We start from the raw sequence: 20,696 nt of genomic DNA on the forward strand, positions 1-20,696 counted from the left end.
CGGAGAGCTGATCAGAGCTCGAAGTTTTCGGGTGACTCAGAGTCGGATTGTGGTCGGCATGGCAGGGAGAGTTTTTCTTCCTTCTCCCGCCTGCATGAGATGTGGGACATTTGAGAGACTTTGAACTTTACTGTGCTCATGGACTGTTCTTCATCAAGTTATGGTATTGTTGCACTGTTGTAACTGTATGTTATAATTATGTGGTTTCGTTAGTTTTTTCAGTCTTGGTCTGTCCTATGTTTTGTGATATCGCACCAGAGGAAATATTGTATCATTTCTTAATGCATGCATTACTAAATGACAATAAAAGAGGACTGCGTGTCTTCATAATCTAATCTAAAACTGAGGGTTCAAATGCACAGTTCATGGAAAACAGTGTCACAGGTAGATAGGGTGCTGAAGAAGGCACCCTATCTATTCATGAGGCACCACCTTTCAAATGGCCTCTAACAACCAAGCCCAGGTCCTGGCCTTCATTTTACTTTATTGTCGCCAAACAATTGATACTAGAGCGTACAATCATCACAGCGATATTTGAATCTGCGCTTCACGCTCCCTGGAGTACAAATCGATAGTAAATATTAAAAATTTAAATTATAGATCATATATAGAAAATGGAAAGTAAGGTAGTGCAAAAAAAAACCGAGGGGCAGGTCCGGATATTTGGAGGGTACGGCCCAGATCCGGGTCAGGATCCGTTCAGCAGTCTTATCACAGTTGGAAAGAAGCTGTTCCCAAATCTGGCCGTATGAGTCTTCAAGCTCCCGAGCCTTCTCCCGGAGGGAAGAGGGATGAAAAGTGTGTTGGCTGGGTGGGTCGTGTCCTTGATTATCCTGGCAGCACTGCTCCGACAACATGCGGTGTAAAGTGAGTCCAAGGACGGAAGATTGGTTTGCGTGATGTGCTGCGCCATGTTCACGATCTTCTGCAGCTTCTTCCGGTCTTGGACAGGACAACTTCCATACCAGGTTGTGATGCACCCTAGAAGAATGCTTTCTATGGTGCAGCTGTAAAACTTAGTGAGGGTTTTAGGGGACAGGCCAAATTTCTTAAGAAACTTAGTGTGACTTTAGCTGCTGAGCCCAGCAGGAGCATTTCTACTGACAGGAGAGGGGGCAAAGGCGGGTAACTGGCACCTTCAAACCAGTTGCTTCGGGCGGATGGGGCTCATGAGCTGTGGTTGGCAGCTCATCCAGGAGCAGGAAAACTCAAACCTCCGCTGCCTTGCGGCTATACCCACACTTTGTGAGGGCTTCGGGAGTAAACCTGAGGGAAAGATCAGGAGCTGGAATCCCTAAGGCAGTCCTACGTTGAGTTCAACGCTGACCGGCAGCTCCTGCGACACCGCTGCTGTTTATGTCTCTGTCGTTCCTTTGGAATCATCGGATGCATGGAGAGGGGGGAGCTTGCTCCATATTGTACCGCCCTGGCTTGCATATTTAGGCAGCTAGGACACAACATCCTTGGTTGACCCCGACCGATAGAGGCCTCAAACCTTACGATGGTGGGAAGGTAGTGCCCATGCCGGAGCTGGCTGAAGCTGTAACTCTCTACGGCCTCCTTCGATCCTGTGCATCAGAGCCTCTGTACTAGACAGTGATGCAAACAGTCAGAGGGCTATCCACTGCACCTCCGTAGAAATTTGCCAGAGTCTTTAGTGACAGACCAAATCTCCTCAAACTCCTAATGAAGTTTGAGAGAAGGAGATGGCGGCGCGACGCAGCTCACAGCGACCACTCTGGTGGTGATGTCTGTTATTTGTCAAGTAGGGTGCCGTGCACAATCCTGATTTGATGGAGACGGACGTGGGAGCATGGAGGAACATCTGGTGAAACTTCTGAAATGCCTGCTTCACTGTTGCTGCTAATGTGTGGTCCAGAATCTCCAGAGGGGAAGGCCCCAAGTCCTCGGCTTTGCTTGTTGCTCGGCGGCCAGGACGGGATCGAAGCGCTCAGCAGAAGATGGTGCTCGGGAGGCTGTGTCGGAGGGGCTGGTCGGAGGCTCGAAGTTTTTGGACGGACCCAGAGTCCGCTGCGGTCAGGTGCTTCCAATGGTGCTGCATTGGCGAGTTGGCGGCGCTTGGAGGTTCATGGTGGGGAGAGTTCCTCCCTTCTGCCGCCTGCGTGAGATGATGAGTCTATCTGGGCTTTGAGACTTTTTTTTTACCGTGCCCACGGTCTGTTCTTTATCAAATTATGGTATTGCTTTGCGCTGTTGTAACTATATGTTATAATTACGTGGTTTTGTCAGTTTTAGTCTTGGTTTGTCCTGTGTTTTCTTGTGATATCATCCTGTAGGAATGTTGTATCAATTTTTAATGCATGCATTTGTAAATGACAATAAACGAGGACTGAACTGAACTGAAGTAGAGCTGCTGGCATTCCTGCTTCATGATTGCATCAACGTGTTGGGCTCGGGATAGATCTATTGAGATGTTAAGGCCCAGGAACTGGGAACTGAAGGGTAATAATTGTTCCAGAGCCTCAGGTCCCACACCACCACCTTCAGGAACTGTTATTAACCTGCATCCAACAGACTCCTGAACCAGCGTGGATAACTTCTCTCACCTCAACTCTGAACACAATCTATGGGTTCACTTTCAAGGACTCTACAACTCACGTTCTCAGTATTATTTATTGATTATTATTATTTTGGGTTTTTTTTTGTATTTGCATAGTTGGTTTTCTTTTGCACATTGGTCGTTCCCGTTTCCGTCCGTACGGGAAAACAGGAGCTTCAGAACCTACACCACCAGGTTCAGAACAGTTATTACCCCTCAATCAGAGGGAATAACTTCACTTGTCCCATCATTGAAATGTTCCCACAACCAACAGACTCACTTTCAAGGACTCTTCATCTCATGCTCTTGATATTTATTGCTTATTATTTATTTACTTGTTTGTCAATCATTTATTTATTTTTCTATTTGCCCAGTTCCCTTCCTCCCATGAACCTTTCTTCTCTCCTATCAGATTACTTCTTCTTCAGTCCTTTAACTTTTCCACCTATCACCTCCCAGTTTCTTACTTCACCCCCCCACTCCTCCCCCACACAACTTCCCCCTTACCTGACTTCACCTATCACCTTCTAGCTTGTATTCCTTACACTCCACAACCTTATTCTGGCTTTTCCCCCTTCTTTCTCAGCCCAAAACGTCAACTGCTTAATTCCCCTCCATAGATGCTGCCTGACCTGCTGAGTTCCTCCAGTATTTTGTGTGTGGTACTCTTGAAACAGTGGATCCAGAAGATCTGCTGGCCAGAAGTCATCGGCAACACTGATCTATGGCAGAGAACACACCTTCTACCAACGGAAGAAGAACTGAGATGGGGATGGATAGGATACACGCTGTGTTAACCAAGTACCAACATTACCAGGCAAGCGCAGATGTGGAATCCCCAGGGAAAGTGGATGGAAGAGAGGCCAGCCAAAGAACATCTAGTGATGTGACCTTGAAGCTAACACCAACAGCTGGTGGGCTATCATGCTGAAATGCCACCTTCCATTTATGCATCTGTCTCCACCACCAACCCTGACAGGGCATTCCAGGCTCCCACCACTCAAAAAATAATTACCCAGTTCTATCTCAGAGTTGTAAAGTCATCAAGCACTACAGCACAGAAGGGAGCCCTTCGGCCCATCTAGTCTGTGCCAAATGTACAGACTGTGAGAGGAATTGAACCAAGGCCGCTGCCACTGTAATAACGTTATGCTACCGTGCCTCCTTACTGAACCAAGGATCGCAAGGTTGAGCAGTGTCTGGTGAACCATAGCCATCCCATATGTGGGGTCAAAGGGCACACAGAGGTTAGTAGTGACCATCAATATCTGCCAGCTCTGACAGGTTCAGTGTACTGCTGCCACAAAACAACAATTTTCACAACATATGCCCGTGATATTAAACCTGATTCTGATCCTGAAAATCTCACGAGGCTCTTCAGCTGAGTGTGAGGGAATTTCCTTCACCAGGTACCCCAGCCTTTCCGGAGCCCAGGGTTGTGAGGAGAAAATGCTCTTCCACCCAGTACAGTGCTACAGTCCTGTGCAAAAGTCTTAGTCAGCCTAACTATATACTGTATATGTGCCTAAGATTTTTGCACGGTACTGTATATTTCTTATTGTAAATTACAGTAATTTTTATATATTGCACTGTATTGTCACAAAACAACAGATTTCAGTATGTCGGTGATAATAAACCTGATTCTCATTCTCATTTGTAGAAACTTGTGAGGCTTTGATGACATGTTGAATCTCCTCAAACTTTGAAGAATATAGAGACCTGGTACGCCTTCTTCATTGTTCCAGGATAAACTCTCAGAGGTGTTAACATGCAGGAATGTGAAGCTTCGTACCTAAAAAATAGTTCTCTTCCACTCTGCCACACAGGGTGACGCGGAAAATCCTACAAAAAGTAGTGGATATAGCCAGTCCATCACGGGTGAAGTCATCTCGAAATGCTGTCTAGGCATGAAACGGTAGGCATTCCAAATCATAGTATAGCAGTGGTCCAGTGTGTTGGGGCCCCTGGTGCTGCAGGTTATATGTTGATGAAAATTGGGCAGAGATTTCTTCAAACAAGTCAGATTGAAGTTCCCAACTAAGATTCGAAATGTGGCCTCTTTCTTGTAAGGTGATGGCAGCACTGAATATTTCAAGTGCCTGATTAATGTCGGCTTTGGGCAGTATTTAAACTGTGGTCAGGACCATGAAGGTGAACTCTTCTGATAAGTAGAATAGTTGGCACTTAATCATTAGATGTTCCAGGCTGCCCAGGTTGGGGTAACAAAAGTGTGACAAGACCACTGCACACAGAGTTTATCGTGAAACACAGATGCTCCACCAGTTGTCTTCTCATAATCAGCAGCTTAGTCCATCCTGTGTATCAAAAAGCCTTCAGGTCTTACTCATGCATCTGGCTTGTTCAGAGTGAGCCATGTCTCCGTGATACACAGAACACAGCAATTTCTCATTTCCCTCCCAGACAGCAAACTTGCTATTAGGTCCTCAGTCTTTTTCTCCAGCAAATGTACATTTGCTAATGAGATGCTGGGTTGAAGTTCTCCCCTCATTCCTCTCTTTCAGCCTTTATCCGCTTAAAGGTGCTGTAACTGCATGCTTGAGAGTGAAGTCCACCGAGTCCTTCAGAAGGGAATAACTAGTTCATTAAGTTGGTTCAAAAGTACATTTTTTTAAAGTGAAATTACAGGCAGAGAGAGTACATCAGAAGAAAATGTTTAGAAGTTTTGTAAGTAACCTAGTAAGCTGTGGAGAGGATGCAGTGGAGATTCACTAGGTAAATCTCTGCTTAGATTAGAGAGTATGTCTTATGAGGAGCTAAGACCCTTCTCTTTGGAGCAAAGAGAGTAAGAGATTAATTGATAGAGGTGTATAAGATGGTAAGAGCCATAGATCGAGTGGACTGCCAGCACATTTTCCCCAGAGCAGAAATGGCTAATACAAGAGGGCCTAATTTTAAAGTGATTGGTTGGGGGTGGGGGGGGGGCGGAATATCAGAGGTAGGGTTTTATACAGGCAATAGTGGGTTTGTGGAATGTACTGCCAGGGGTGTTGGTAGAGGCAGGTTCATTAGGGGTATTTAAGAAACTCTTGAATAGGCGTATGGATGAAAGAAAAATTGAGGACTAAATGGATTGATCTTGGAGGAGGTTAAAAGGTCAGCACAGCATCATGGGCTGAAAACTGTTTTATGAATGATTTATTATTCTTCTACTTCCCCTTCCTACAGTCCACGATCAGTTCCTTGGTCTTGCTGAAATTGACTGCAATGTTGCTGTTGTGACACCACTCAAACCAGCTGGTCCATCTCACTTCTGTGCATCTCTTTGTCACCATCTGAGGTTCTGCCAACAACATTGGTGTCACCAGATCTTTTGATGAGTGTAGAGAGAGTAGAGCAGTGGCCGAAGCATATGTCTTTCAGAATGGTACATTTCATCCTTGAGATACATCCATTAAGCATATACCTTTGTTGAGCACTATCGCTCCATCTGCACCAGGCAGTATTTCCCGGTGGCCAACCATTTAAATTCCACTCCTAATTCCCATCCCAATTTGTTAGCCCATGTCTTCCGCTACTGCCATGATGAGGTCCTTCTCAAGTTGGAGGAGCCTCCAACCTGGTGGCATGAACATCAATTTCTGCAACTTCCAGTAATTCCCCCCCCCCCCAACTTCTCTCTTTTTCCATTCCCTATTTTTAGCTCTGCTCTTCTCACCTGCCCATTTCCTCCATTCCATTCCTCTCCTCCCTTTGTGGTTCTGTGGAATGCTCTGCCTCAGAAGGTAGTGGAGGCCAATTCTCTGGATTCTTTCAAAAAAAGAGTTAGATAGAGCTCTTAAAGATAGCGGAGTGAAGGGATATGGGGAGAAGGCAGGAAAAGGGTACTGATTGTGGATGATCAGCCATGATCACAGTGAATGGTGGTGCTGGCTCGAAGGGCTGAATGGCCTACTCCTGCACCTATTGTCTATTGTCTCCCCTTTCCCCCATGGTCCACTCTCCTCTCCAATCAGAGGTCTTCTTCTTCAGCCCTTTACCTTTTCCACCTATCACCTCCCAGCTTTTTACTTCATTTCACTTACCTCCTCCTCAAACGGTCTCACCTATCACCTTGTACCAGCTTGTACTTCTCCCCCTCCCCCCACCTTTTTATTCTGGCTTCTGTGCTCTTCCTTTCCGGTTCCGATAAAGGGTGTTGGCCCGAATCATCGATGTTTATTCCTCTCCATAGCTGCTTCCTGATCGGCTGCATTTTGTGTGTGAGCTGCTTGAGGTATGATTATCAGCGAGGAGGGTATGTTATCATCGATCCGTGCTGACTGTGCCAATAATATTAATATTATTGATATTAATATTGATAATATTAACATTATTAATAATAATAATAAATAAATAAGCAATAAATATTGGGAATATGAGATGAAGAATCCTTGACAGTGATCCATAGGTTGTGGGAACATTTCAATGATGGGAAAGAAATCAGGAACTGTCTATGTTTTCCAGGGTCTTGTTGTGGGACATTAGATTAGCTTCATTTGTCACACGTACATCGAAACCTGCAGCGAAATGCGTCAGTTGTGTCAAATCAAACCAACGAGATTTGTCTTGGGAGTGACCTGCAAATGTCGCTACGTTTCGTGCGCTAACAAAGCAAGCCCGCAACTCACTAACCCTAATCCATACGCCTTAGACTGTGGGAGGAAACCCTACGTGGTCACGGGGAGAACGTACAAATTCCTTACGGACAGCGGGGGAATTGAACCCTGATCTGTGGGCACTGCCTGGTGCCATAAAGTGACGTACTAAGCGCGACACTACCGTTTAAAGTTCAAAGTAAACTTTATTGCTGAAGTACGTATATGCCAGTATATAAAAGACTGAGATTCATTTTCTTGTGGGCATACTCAATAAATCTATAGAGTAATAACCATAACAGAATCAATCAAAAACTGCACCAACTTGGGCGTTCAACCAGAGGGCAGGAGACTACAAACTGCAAATACAAAAAGAAAGAATAATAATAATAATAATAATAAATAAGCAATAAATATTGAGAATATGAGATGAAGAGACCTTGACAGTGATCCATAGGTTGTAGGAACATTTCAATGACGGGGCAAGTGAAGCTGAGTGAACTTATCCCCTTTGGTTCAAGAGCCTGAAGGTTGAGGGGTAATAATTGTTCGTGAACCTGGTGGTGTGGGCCTTGAGGCTCCTGTTCCTTCTTCCTGATGGCAGCAACGAGAAGGGAGCATGTTACTGGGTGGTGGGAATCCCTGACGATGGATTGCTGCTTTCCCCCACCAGCTCAATGGTGGGGAGGGATTTACCCATGATGGACTGGGCCATATCCACTACTTTCTGTAGGATTTACCATGCCACCCTATGGGGCAGAGTGGAACGGAATCTTATTTTTTAGGTATGAAGCTTTACATTCTTGAATGTTTAACATCTCGGAGGATTTATCCTGGGCCATAGATGGAACCATGAAGAAGCTGTACCAGGTCTCTATGTCTTTCAAAGTTTGAGGAGATGCAACAGACTGACAAAATTCAACAAATAAGATTCAAAATCTGGTTTATTATCACTGACATACGTTGTGAAATTTGTTGTTCTGTGACAGCAGTACAGTGTAATACATAAAAATGACCATAAATTACAGTAAAAACTGTACAGTTCTGTGCAAAAGTCTTAGGTACATATATATAGCTAGGGTGCCAAAGACTTTTGCACAATACTGCAGTAATTTTATGTATTGCACTGTACTGCTGACACAAAACAAAACAGCTTTCATGACATATTACAAGATTAGATTATGAGGACACGCAGTCAAGATTAGACTATGAGGACATACAGTCCTCTTTTATTGTCATTTAGTAATGCATGCATTAAGAAATGATACAATATTCCTCCGGTGTGATATCACAAAACACAGGACAGACCAAGACTGAAAAAACTAACAAAACCACATAATTATAACATATAGTTACAACAATGCAAGCAATACCATAACTTGATGAAGAACAGGCCATGGCACGGTAAAAAAGTTCAAAGTCTCCCGAATGTCCCACATCTCACGCAGACGGGAGAAGGAAGAAAACTCTCCCTGCCATGCCTGACCACAGTCTGACTCCGAGTCATCTGAAAACTTCGAGATCCGATCAGCCCTCCAACACCGAGTACTGAGCACCATCTCTATCCGAACGCTTCGACCTCAGCCTCGGTCGCCAGCAGCAGGCAAAGCCGGGGATTTTGGGGCCTTCCCTTCGGAAGATTCTCGATTGCGCTGTAACAGCGGCAGTGAACGGGCATTTCAGAAATTTCTCCAGATGTTCCTCTGTGCTTTCACGCCTGTCTTCATCAAATCAGAATTGTCCACGGCCCCTCTTTAACAGATACGATATCATTTCACCGGAGAGCTGCGCACGCTGCCATCTTCTCCTCCAACCCAGATGTAAGTGATGATAAAGCTGATTCTGATATGGGTCTCTATTGTCTGAGAGTGGGAAGGGGGCAGGGAGAGGGGAATCATAGTTGGGAAAAGGGGGAAAGGAGAGGGGAGGGAGTGGGAAGAACCAGAGAGACATTCTACAATTATCAATAAACCAATTGTTTGGAATCAACTGACCCCGAAACTCTTTCTCTGCCACCTGTCCTACACCCCTCACCCATGGCACTCCACCCTCACCATTCCTAACATCTATTGCTTCTGCCAGATTTACAAATTCACTCTCTGCTCCATGTTAACAAATGCAGCACTGTGCAAAAGTCTCAGGCGTCCTAGCTATATATATGCACCTAAGAGTTTTGCACAGTATAAAAATGAAATAAGCAGTGGAAAAAGAGAGCCAGCAGAACTCCCTTGCCACCACGGTTCCTTGGCTCGACACTACTTGATGGAAAAGCATTAACTCCTCTCCACCCTGGGCTCCCAGAAGGTCGAGACAGCATCAGCTGCCCTTGGGTGAAGGAAATCTCCTCATACCCAGCTGAAAGGCCTCCTTTGTGATGTTTTCAGAATCAGAATTTGGATTAATATCACCGGCATATGTCGTGAAGTTTGTTCTTTGCGGCAGCAATAGAGTGCAATAAAAACTATAAATTACAATAATTATGTGTGTATATTTATAAAAATTGTGCAAAAAGAGAGGAAAACAAAATACTGTGGAATCTTCAAAGATTCATTGTTCGTTCAGAAATCTTATGACAGAGGGGAAGAAGCTGTTCCAAAACTTTGAGTGCATGTCTTCAGACTCCCGTATCAGATGAGAAAGCATGTCCTGGGTGATGGGGTTCCTTAACGATAGATGTTGCCTTTTTGAAGGTGACCTCGATGCAGGGAATCTTAGTGCCCTCGACGGAGCTGGCTGAGCTTACAGCTTTCTGTAGCTTTTGCCTGATCCTGTGCAGTGGCCCCTCAATACCAGACAGTGATGGAACCAGTCCGAATGCTCTCCATTGTACGTTTGTAGAAATTTGCGAAAGTCCTTGGCGACATACCAAACCTCCTCAAACTCCTAAAGAAAGCTTTGTGACTGGTTGCATCCCAGACTAGTATTTGAACTCCAGTGGAAGAGGCCACATAGTGGTGGGACTCAGCCAATTCCATCATGGGTACAGCTCTTCCCTTTATCGAGGACACCTACAAGAGAAAGGTGGTCACCCCCCCCCCCCCAGTTGGCGGGCCATGCCTTTTTCTCGATGCTCCCGTCAGGCAGAATTCAGATTTCAGTTCTGAATTCACAGATGCGTACATTTGAAACATACAGTGAAAAGCATTGCTTCCGTTAACCCAAAAATGTGCTGGTGGGAGGAGGTCAAAGCCAAATAGTGTCACCACATATTCTGGCATCAACAGAGGAGCCTGAAGACTCACACCTCTAAGTTCAAAAAACAACTTTTTCCCCAACGCCATAAACTGTCCTTAAAAACCCTGACACCACCTTGGATTGTACTTTACAGTCCCTGAACTTTACGCTCAGTGTAAAGTCAGCCATTCACTTTTACATTCCCTGAATTTGTATCACTGACATTCTGCTTATTTTATAGTTATATATAATGGTTTATGTTTACTGCAGGAAGTTAATTTCCATGCTAGTTACACCGTTACGCTATAACCATTTGCCTCAATGGGGCAGCAAATCTCTTATGTAGCAACTTCACCCGGTCCCTCAACACCACCTCTTCAGTCAAATAAGCACAGCCATGTCTCCGCTTCCTGAGTAGATTGAGACCAGTGAGGCTCCCCCCATTTTAACCAGTTTTTACAGGAGTACCATCGAGAGTGTCTTGACAAGCTACATCACTGTCTGGAATTGCAAGGCATCTGACCACAAGTCCCCACAAAGGAATGCAAGGACTGCTTGCTGGGAAGTCTTCCTTCCACCCATTAGGGCAGGAGTCCCCAACCTTTTTTATGCCATGGACCTCTAGTATTAACCAAGGGGTTTGTGAGCCTCAGTTTGGGAATCCTAGCATTTGAGATATTTATTGGGAGCGCTATGCACACGGGGCTCTTCGTATTGTCAGTGATCCCTCCCATCCGTCCACAATTTCTTTGGCCCTGATCTTTAGGCAGAGGGTACCACAGCACCAGGAGAAGCAGGGGAAACAGCTTCTTCCCTCATGCTGTAAGACTACTGACACCACCCTGGTCTCATGAAGTATGAAGCTCCAGTAGCGTTATACTGTTTACTTTTTCACTTGTATCGTATATTATTTGTGAATTTATTTGTGGTAACATTACACATTGTGGTAATACGTGTTATGTCTGTAAGTCATATGTACAATGTTGTGCACCTTGGACAGGAGGAACATTGCCTCATTTGGCGGTAAACCTACGTAAACGGTTTAATGTCAGTAAACTTGAATTTGAACTTGAACTTGGAGCTAATTGGAAAGAGGGAACTGGGAGGAAGTGGGCGTGGCTAACAAAAGGGGCGTGGTTTGCATCAATTAGAGATGTGAGGAAGAGGGCGGGGCTTATTTCAATCTCGGGGTGGTGTGTGCGTGGGGGGAGGGGTCAAAATCAGAGCGAGAAGCGGGACCGCCATTTCTCGCGATAAGTCATGCGGCTTGGGCGGGAGAGCGAAGGAACTCCCCCTCCCACGATCTAAACCCCCCCTCGGAATCACGTGATACCCGGGCCCGCCGGCAGCCGTTGGTGGGGGAGGGAAGATTAAAAATAACTGAGCGGCCCCGCCCCCTCGCGGAGCAAGAGAGGGTGGGGAGGGGGGAAAGGGGGGTGAGAGAGGAAAAAAACCTCGCGAGAGTTGGGCGGTTTTGCCGGTGTGACGCGCTCGAAATAATTTGAAAATGGCCGCCGCGCCGAGCGCTGGAGAGAGGCTGTGAGTAATCCGGGGGGTTTGGTGGATGGTCGGTGAGGGAGACGCGGCCCCGAGAGAGGGCAGGGAGGAAGGGGCGTGAGCGCCGGGGACGGCGGTCCGAGCTAAGCCGCTAGGGGAGGACGGAGGGAAGGCGGGCTGCAGGCTGAGGTGGGGAAAGGCCCGGCCTCTTTAAGGAGGGCGGAATTTACATCGGAGGGAAATAAAAAAAATAAACAAGCCGGCAGGGTACTTTTTAAAGTAAAAATTTATAAGAAATTTTTTTAGAGTGTGGTGAGGGGAGAATTTCGGCACCTACCGGCAGCCGGCGGTTGGTGTGAGCGGGAGGGGGGCGGGGAGAAGGATAACGGCCTCGCGGCTCCTTAGCAACCGGCCCCGGGCGCTGGGTACCCCGGTAACGTGTGGGGGCCCCTAGCCAATCAGGAGGTCGCGTCGCCCCCTGGGAACGGGGTCCCAGCCAATTAGAAGGTCGCCCTAGGGAATGGGGTTGGGGGGGGAGCAGAATGCCCTCGCCAATCAGGACGTCGCATTCCTCTTCCTCTTCCCCTTCCTCCAGATATCTAGATGGAAATAGTTGCTGTCGTTTGGGAAGTAGCAATCTCCCATCTGGACCGTGCCAGTCATGAATGGACGCTGGCCCCCATCCGGCCGGCCCAATGCCAGTCATGGACATTGGTCCTCATCCGGCCGGCCCAATGCCACTCATGGACGTTGGTCCTCATCCGGCTGGCCCAATGCCAGTCATGGACGTTGGCCCCATCCATCTGGCTCATGTGAGTCGCGGACGTTGGCCCCCATCCTGCCGGCCCGTAAATGGTCGCGGATGTTGGCCCCCATCCTGCCGGCCCGTAAACGGTGGCGGATGTTGGCCCCCATCCAGCTGGCCCAGTGCCAGTCATGAATGTTGGTCCTCATCCGGCCAGCCCGTAAATGGTCACGGACGTTGGCCCCCATCCAGCTGGCCCAGTGCCAGTCATGAACATTGGCCCCCATCCGGCCGGCCGGTAAACGGTCGCGGATGTTGGCCCCCATCCGGCCGGCCCATAAACGGTCGCGGATGTTGGCCCCCATCCTGCTGGCCCGTAAACAGTCGCAGATGTTGGCCCCCATCCTGCCGGCCCGTAAACGGTCGCGGATGTTGGCCCCCATCCAGCTGGCCCAGTGCCAGTCATGAACATTGGCCCCCATCCGGCTGGCCAGTAAATGGTCGCGGATGTTGGCCCCCATCCAGCTGGCCTGTAAACAGTCGCAGACGTTGGCCCCATCCGGCCAGCCCAGTGCCAGTCGCGGATGTTGGCCACCCCCCCCATCCAGCCGACCCGTAAATGGCCGCGGATGTTGTTCGCATTGCAAGGCCCGTAAATGGCTGCGGACCTTGGCCCCCATCCGGCTGGCCTGTAAAGAGTCGCAGATGGTCTCCCCCCACCCCCATCCAGACAAAGTTATCATGAAAGGTTTGAGTTGATCAGAAATAGAATTTCTTATTTATTTTCAGAAATAACCTACTCCCTCTGGAACCTGTAAACATGTAAACGATCACGGATGTTGGCCCCCTCCCCCCATCCGGCCGGCCTGGTTGCAGATGTTGGCCACTTCCCCCATCCAGTTAGCCTGTAAACATTTGCAGACGTTGCCCCCCCCCCCCCGTCGGCCCGTAAACGGTCACAACTGGATATTGCCTTCTTCCAACTGGCCCCATGCCAATCATGGCCAGATGTTGCCCCACCCTGTTGGCCTGTGAAGGTCATGATATTAGCCGTGCCAATTAGGACAATGGTCACTACTATTCACAACCTCTACCCATTGGTCCATGCCAATCGTGATGTATTCTCTACCCAACTAACCCGTGCCAGTGGTCCCATTCATAGACCCCTTGCCTGCTGTGACGTTCCCCCTTCCAACTGGCCCCTACCAATCGTGACGTTACCCTGCCAACTGATGCACGTCAATCAGGACAAACACTTCACCAGTTTGATGGATTGGCATTGCGACTCTTAGGCTTGTTTCTGTATTTGAGGGTGCTAGTTGGTTCCTTGCAATTGGAGTATACACTACAGCATGCAAAGAGCTTATAATACCCAGTCTTGCAACAAGCTTGGGTGTTAACCTTTGGCAATGCGACGTTCTTGTTTCTTCATTTTAAGTGCAGTTGGTGTTTTGGTGAACTTGTATTTAACATGCACAGTAGAAATTTTCCCCATTTCCACTGGTGACCAGATGTTGCGTGTTTAACGTAATTATGAAGGGAACTGTGGGCCGAGGTGGTGGGGGCATTGAGAGACTTTCTTTTATGGCGTTGAGTTGTGATTTAGAACCACAAAATGCTTTCACTAATGACTTTCGAGCAGGAATCGGATAAACGTTTGATGAGAAATGTGCAGGGGAAAATGTACACCATATCTGTAACTCTTTTGACATCTTCCTTTTGGTGCAGTTCATTTTGACTGTACACTCAGTCACTTCCTTAGGTGCACTCGTACTTCTGCTCGTTAATGCAAATATCTCATCAGCCAATCATGTAGCAGCAACTCAATGTATTAAAGCATGCAGACATGGTCAAGAGGTTCAGCTGTTGTTAAGACCAAACATCAGAAATGTGATCAAAGTAGCTTTGACTGTGGAATGATTGTTGGTGCCAGGCAGGCTGGTTTGAGTATCTCAGAAACTGCTGATCGCCTGTGATTTTTGCACACAACAGTCTCGAGTTTACAGAGAATGACATGGGGGGAGAAATCCAGTGAGTGGCAATTCTGTGGGTGAAAATGCCTTGTTAATTAGAGAGGTCAGAGGAGAATGACAGGAAGGTGACAGTAACTGAAATAACCACGCGTTACAACAGTGGTGTGCAGAAGAGCACCTCTGAATACACAACGTGCCAAACCTTGAAGTGGATGGGCTACCGCAGCAGAAGAGTAAACTGGGTTCCACTCCTGGACCTAATAAAGTGGCCACTGAGTGTATTTAGAGTCGGGTTGTGACAAACTTTTACTAATAGTGTGATATTTTTGTCTGTCGTGTCAAAAGTTCTACGTACACTGCTGCATTTTAGATTCTCTGAGGTTTGGTGGTTTTATTCATATTATTTGCTTACATTCATGTTTTAATATCATTTTGATGAAGAAATCTGAGTTTTTCCCAGTTTTCCCATCCATGCTTCCCCCACACTTCTTATACTGGAATTATGATTAGAATGAAGATTTAAAGGTTCACTATATTTGTTACTTTTACATTGAAACACAATTAAATGTGTTGATTGTATTAATGAGCAACAGAGTCCTAGGATGTGCAGGGAGCATCCTGTAAGTATCACCTTGTTTCATAGCATGGCCACGGCTTACTAACCCTAACCCAACCGTCTTTGGATTGGGGTTGGGGGGGCTCCCGCACTGTCACAGTCACGGGGAAAATGTACAAACTCCTTCGAGACGACGGCTGAGTTGAACCCAGGTCACTGACACGCCACCCATTTTAATAAAAGTTATTTACTGGAAGAAATTTCTCGTTGTTAATTTCTCTACCTTGTGCTGAAAGGTTGTGTTCAGACTGAATCAAAAACTGCTGGGAGCACTCAGCAAGTTCCACAACTGCTCTGGGAAGAGAAACAGTTAATATTTCAGCTCAGAGACGCTTCGCCAGGAGTTCCCAACTTTTTTTATGCCGTGGACCCCTACCGTTAACCAAAGGGTCTATGGATCCCAGGTTAGGAACCCTTGCTTTAGACATAAGACATAGCAGCAGAATTAAGCCGTTCTGCTCTGCCATTCCATTCTGTCTGATTTATTATCTCTCAACTCCACTCTCTTGCCTTCTCACTGTAACCTTTGACTCCCTCACCGATCAAGAACCTATCAATGTCTGCTTTAAACATACCCAGAGACTTGGCCTCCACAGCCATCTGTGGCAATGAATTCCACAAATTCACCACTGTCTTTAGCTAAAGAAATTCCTCCTCATATCGGTTCTAAGGGGATGTCCCTCTATTCTGAAGCTGTGCCCTCGGTCCTAGACACACTCGCTATGTGAAACAGCAACTCCACGCCCACTCTAACTGGACCTTTCAATGCTCAATAGGTTTCAGTGAGATTCCCCTCCCCCCCCCCCCCCCCCCCCCCAACACCACAGGTTCTCCTCACAGGTTAACATTTTCATTCCTGGGATCATTCTCATGAACTTCCTCTGGACCTTCTCCAATGCCAGCCCATCGTTTTATAGATAAAGGGACCCAAACCGTGCCCGATACTCCCAAGTGTCATCTACCAATGCCTCATAAAGCCTCAGCATCATGATTATAACTCTGTTTTTATAATGGCAAATAAAACAGTAACAAATAAATGTCACCATTGGGAGATCAGAATCTTTGCCAGATGGACTACTTATACTGCTGGAAATGTAACTTCAATCCCTTCTGAATGTGCTCGGTGTTAAGAATGACGAAGTTCTTTTCTATTCATGTTATGGTGTGTGCGCTGCTGGTGAGGAGTATTTATTGCCTCTTGAGGAGGCGATGGTGAGCCTCCGCCTCTGCCCTTGTGGTGGAGGTACTTCCACAAGGCTATTGTGGTAGGCAGTTTCACAGATTTAAAGTTCGTTGTAAATCTGTTATTGTCACCAGAGATTCATTTACTTTTTGGCCTTCACAGTAGGTACAAAGAAATGCAATGGAATCGACAAAAAACTACAGGGATTGGACTTTGACCCAGTATTAAGGAAGGACTGGTACCAGTGAGTGACTCAGAGGGTGAACTTGGAAGCGGTGGCTCTCCCCTGCTCCCTTGGAGGTTCGTAAAGGACCACAGGAGTACCCTTAGCAAACTAACACGTTAAGTTGCTGAACAGCGCCATACAAGAAGAAGTGAATATTCAGGGTGAAAGAACATTCCTCCTCGTCACTTTTGTGACGCACCCAAAGTTGCTTGGTCAGCACGAAGCTTTTGAATCGCGTCACTAGTAGTATAGAACACGTAGCGAATTCCCTTAAACGGCCAAATTATAATAACTGTGGAGGCAGGTTACTGGTCAAAGCAGACAAGCGAGAGTATGTGAGACCTTGTATTAACCTCTCGTCTGATAGGCGGTGCGTAGTATCTTGTGGCGAAGTTTTTTGCAGTTTTACTTGAGCATATATGTTTGGATCACTGGTAGGAGAACCTACTGATTCGAAGGCAAAAAAAGGTTTAAAAATTATGTTTATTTGTCACATGTATATCAAAAATAAGATTCAAGATTAAAGTTTATCTGTCACATTGAAACTAATATTGAAATGCGTCATATGCATTCACAACCAACACAGCAGTGTTTTGGGGGCAACCTGTAAGTGTCACCACACATTTTAGCAACAGTGCTGAACAGGACAACACACAACACAGGCACCAAAAGAACAGGGAAAACAAGCCCTGTTCCTCCTTCCCACCCTCACACACACAGCCCCCTAACCCTGGGACAGGGCCTCCAGCCAGCAGCAGACATGGCCACACACCTGCAAACACTGGGCTTCAAACTCCATCAAGGTACACAGTGAAATACAACGTTTGCATCCATGACCAACACTGTCTGAGGATGTGCCGGGGGCAGCCCACAAGCGTTACTCTGCTTCCTGTGTCAATATAGCCAGCCCACAACTTGCTAACCCTAAAGTGCACAGCACTGTAGTAATTTTATATATTGCACTGTACTGCTGCTGCCAAAAAAAAACAAATTTCATGATATAAGTGAGTGATAAACATGATTCTGAAATGGGTTTCTTGTGGACTGAGATTGGGAAGGGGGCAGAGAGAGGGGAATCGTGGTTGGGAAAAGGGGAGGGAGCGGGAAGCACCAGAGAGACATTCCTGCAATGATCAATAAACCAATTGTTTGGAATCAAATGACCTTGTCTGGTGTCTCAGGACTGGGTGTGTCTGCACCTGCATCATCCTCTTGCCCCGACGCACCACCTCTGCCACCTGTCCCACACCCCTCTCTGTGACACTCCACCCTCGCCACCATTCCCAACATCCTTTTCTCCAACCGGATTAACAAGCTTGCTCTCTGCTCCACGTTGAGTTTTTTATATATGTATATGTGCCTGTGTGTGTGTATATACACGTGTACGTATGTGTATATGTATATATAGTGCTATTTTAAAATGCGTTAATAACACAAGCCACAAGCCTTGTGTTATTTTAAAATGTCTCGTTAGTGTGCTAATACTGTAGCATGGGATGTGCTGTAAGGACATTTATGCTTGCAGTTTGCAATCCCTGTCAGCTCAGTTCTGGTCCCTGGTCCTCTGGTTGAAAGAGTGTCTTCAGGAAGAGAGGAAGTTCAAGGACTTCCCTCACCAAGCCCACTTTAATGCTATTTAAGATTCCAGGCAGATTGTTGTCTCATTCTGCATGTCCTGAGTGTGATGGAAAGGCAAACAGATTAATTTCCTTTTTCTGTGCGTTACAAAACATTTCCCCTGACCACTTGTTAGGACCATAAGACATAGGAAGAGAGTTTTGCTCCATCTGCTCCACCATTCCATCATGGCAGATTTATTTTTCCCCTGCATCCCCATTCTCCTGCCTTCTCCCTGTAATATTTGACACCCTGACTAATCAAGAGCCGATCAACTTCTGCTTTAAATGTACTCAATGACATGTCCTCCACAGCCACAGGTGGCAATGAATTCCACAGATTCACCACACTCTGGCTGGAGAAATTCCCATTCATCTCTGTTCTAAAGGGAGGTCCTTTCAATCTGATGCTGTACAATTACTAGAAAAATCCTCTCCATGTCCACTCTATCCAGGCCTTGCAATATTCAGTAGCAGTGCGCTTGGATGCAGCGGGTTCTCCGGGGCCAAACAAAGTTGTTTTTGTTTTTTTTTTCAGGTCTTTTATTATGATATTAACATACTGTTGGACATTAAGAAACTCAAGTACTGCAGGTCTATCTCATCAGTGAGTTGCTTGATAGCAGAGTAGCTGGACCATGTTGTTACTGACTATAGAAGCTTCAGAGTCAGTGCAGAAAGGTGGTGTGCAGTTATTGACAACAACGAGTTATTGTCTTGGACATTTTTCCTGTGATCACAAGACCCCGTTGGACACTGGTAACGTAAAATACTGCATCCGGTTCACTGGTTTATTGGGGAGACTGACAGTAGGGGAGCTGTGTGGCCTCGGTTGTAGCGAGGACTAGGCCTTGTGCCTCAGGCTTGCTGTTGCAGCATTCCAGGAGAAGAGACGCCGGAGGCAGTGTACCATGTCGTCCATGATGGATTGGGGGTTGTTCCTCCCATTGGTGCTGCTCTCCAGTGTTCACTGGGTGGAAGACAAGCTGGATTGCGTGCATGTATACATCGGTAGACTACTGAAAACTGCTTGTTCTTGCTGACAACACACAGGCACCTTCAAGTTACAGGATATGTTGCTCAGGGACTTGGGTTATATATATTTTTATGTGACTCTATGTTTACTGCTATCGTATATGTACCTTGTGCTGTGTATGACTATTGGTGTTATGTTTTGCATCCTGGCTCTGGAGGAACACTGTTTTGTTTGGCTGTATTCATGTATGGTTGAATTATAATTGAACTTCTAAACTCCAGTGAGTACAGAGTCAGAGACATTACCAAGTTCTTATACGTTAACCCCTTAAATCCTGGGATCATTCTCGTAAACCTTCTCTGGACCCCCTCCAATGCCAGCATGTCCTTTCTTGGTTATGGGACCCAAAACTCTCAAAAGCCTTCACATTCAATGCATTAACCTTTAATTTCTCTCAGCTCCAGGTGAATTTACTAATTTTAACTATTTTTAATATTTAATATTTGTAATCCAGGGAGCGGGAAGCGCAGAATCAAATATCGCTGTGATGATTGTACATTCTAGTACCAATTATTTGGCGACAATAAAGTATAAAGTATAAGTCCTACGAAAGTTTTGACTTGCATTAAAGTAGTCCATCTCAACGATTGGATAGAATTGAGTACCACTGCGTACCCCTTGGTAGTCACATTGGTTACCGATCGAGTTCTTGGTTCAGATGCACTGGTGGCTGGATGAGGTGCAGGATGCCTGTTGGTTTCTTGTGTATCTGTACTAAATCAGGAGGTTGCCACCTTGCAAGGGGATATGATTTTCCAAGGGTAATAAGCAAAATGCGATTGATAAATCTGGCTGAAGGGTCTTGGCCTGAAACGTCGAGTGTTTACTCCTTCCCATAGATGTTGCTTGGCCTGCTGAGTTCCTCCAGCATTTTGTGTGTGTTGCTTTGGATTTCCAGCATCTGCAGATTTCCCTTGTTAGCAAAATGCGATTGGTTTATTTGTAATGAATTTTCTGTTGTCAGTATGATTTTGTTTTGTTGGTGCGCTTGAGAAACTGATTTTACTTGGGTTGCTCTAGACAACGTGCAGAATTGATTGAAACATGAGTTCTAATTTGCCCGTTGAACATGAGCATTCAGAATGCAACTCTGCTAAATCTTGTCACAAACTTTTAAAGTGAAAAATATTAAAACTATTTAATAACACTGGAGGCTGAAGAATACAGACTGTCCTGGGGTTGGAGGACTGTGTATATGTGTGGGAGGGAGGAAAGGGGACTGAAACGTCCACTGTTTATTCCTCTTCATAGGCGTTGCCTAACCTGCTGAGTTGCTCCAGTGTTTTGCATGTTTTAGATTTCCACCATTTCTAGAATGGTAGTGCAGTAGTTAGCACAACACTTTACAGTACCAGCAGTCCAGGATCGATTCCTGTTGATGTCTGTACGGAGTTTGTACGTTCTCCCTGTGACCAGGTGGGTTTCCTCTGGCGCTTCTGTTTCCTCCCACGGTCGAAAGGCGTACCGGTTAGTAG

At 46.2% G+C, this 20,696-nt stretch overlaps 1 protein-coding gene across 1 annotated transcript in view; it reads left to right on the forward strand.

Moving 5' to 3' along the window:
* Positions 1-11,782: 11,782 nt before the first annotated feature.
* The window catches only part of mecp2 (methyl CpG binding protein 2), a 91,014-nt gene continuing 82,100 nt past the window's right edge, over positions 11,783-20,696 (forward strand). The window contains exon 1 of the mRNA XM_072246796.1: positions 11,783-11,868. Coding sequence (XP_072102897.1) covers positions 11,837-11,868 — 32 coding nt within the window. The 5' untranslated portion in view covers positions 11,783-11,836. The remainder of the gene's footprint in view (positions 11,869-20,696) is intronic.

The sequence above is a fragment of the Mobula birostris genome, chromosome 29, assembly GCF_030028105.1.
Source record: "Mobula birostris isolate sMobBir1 chromosome 29, sMobBir1.hap1, whole genome shotgun sequence".
Lineage (NCBI taxonomy): Eukaryota > Metazoa > Chordata > Chondrichthyes > Myliobatiformes > Myliobatidae > Mobula > Mobula birostris.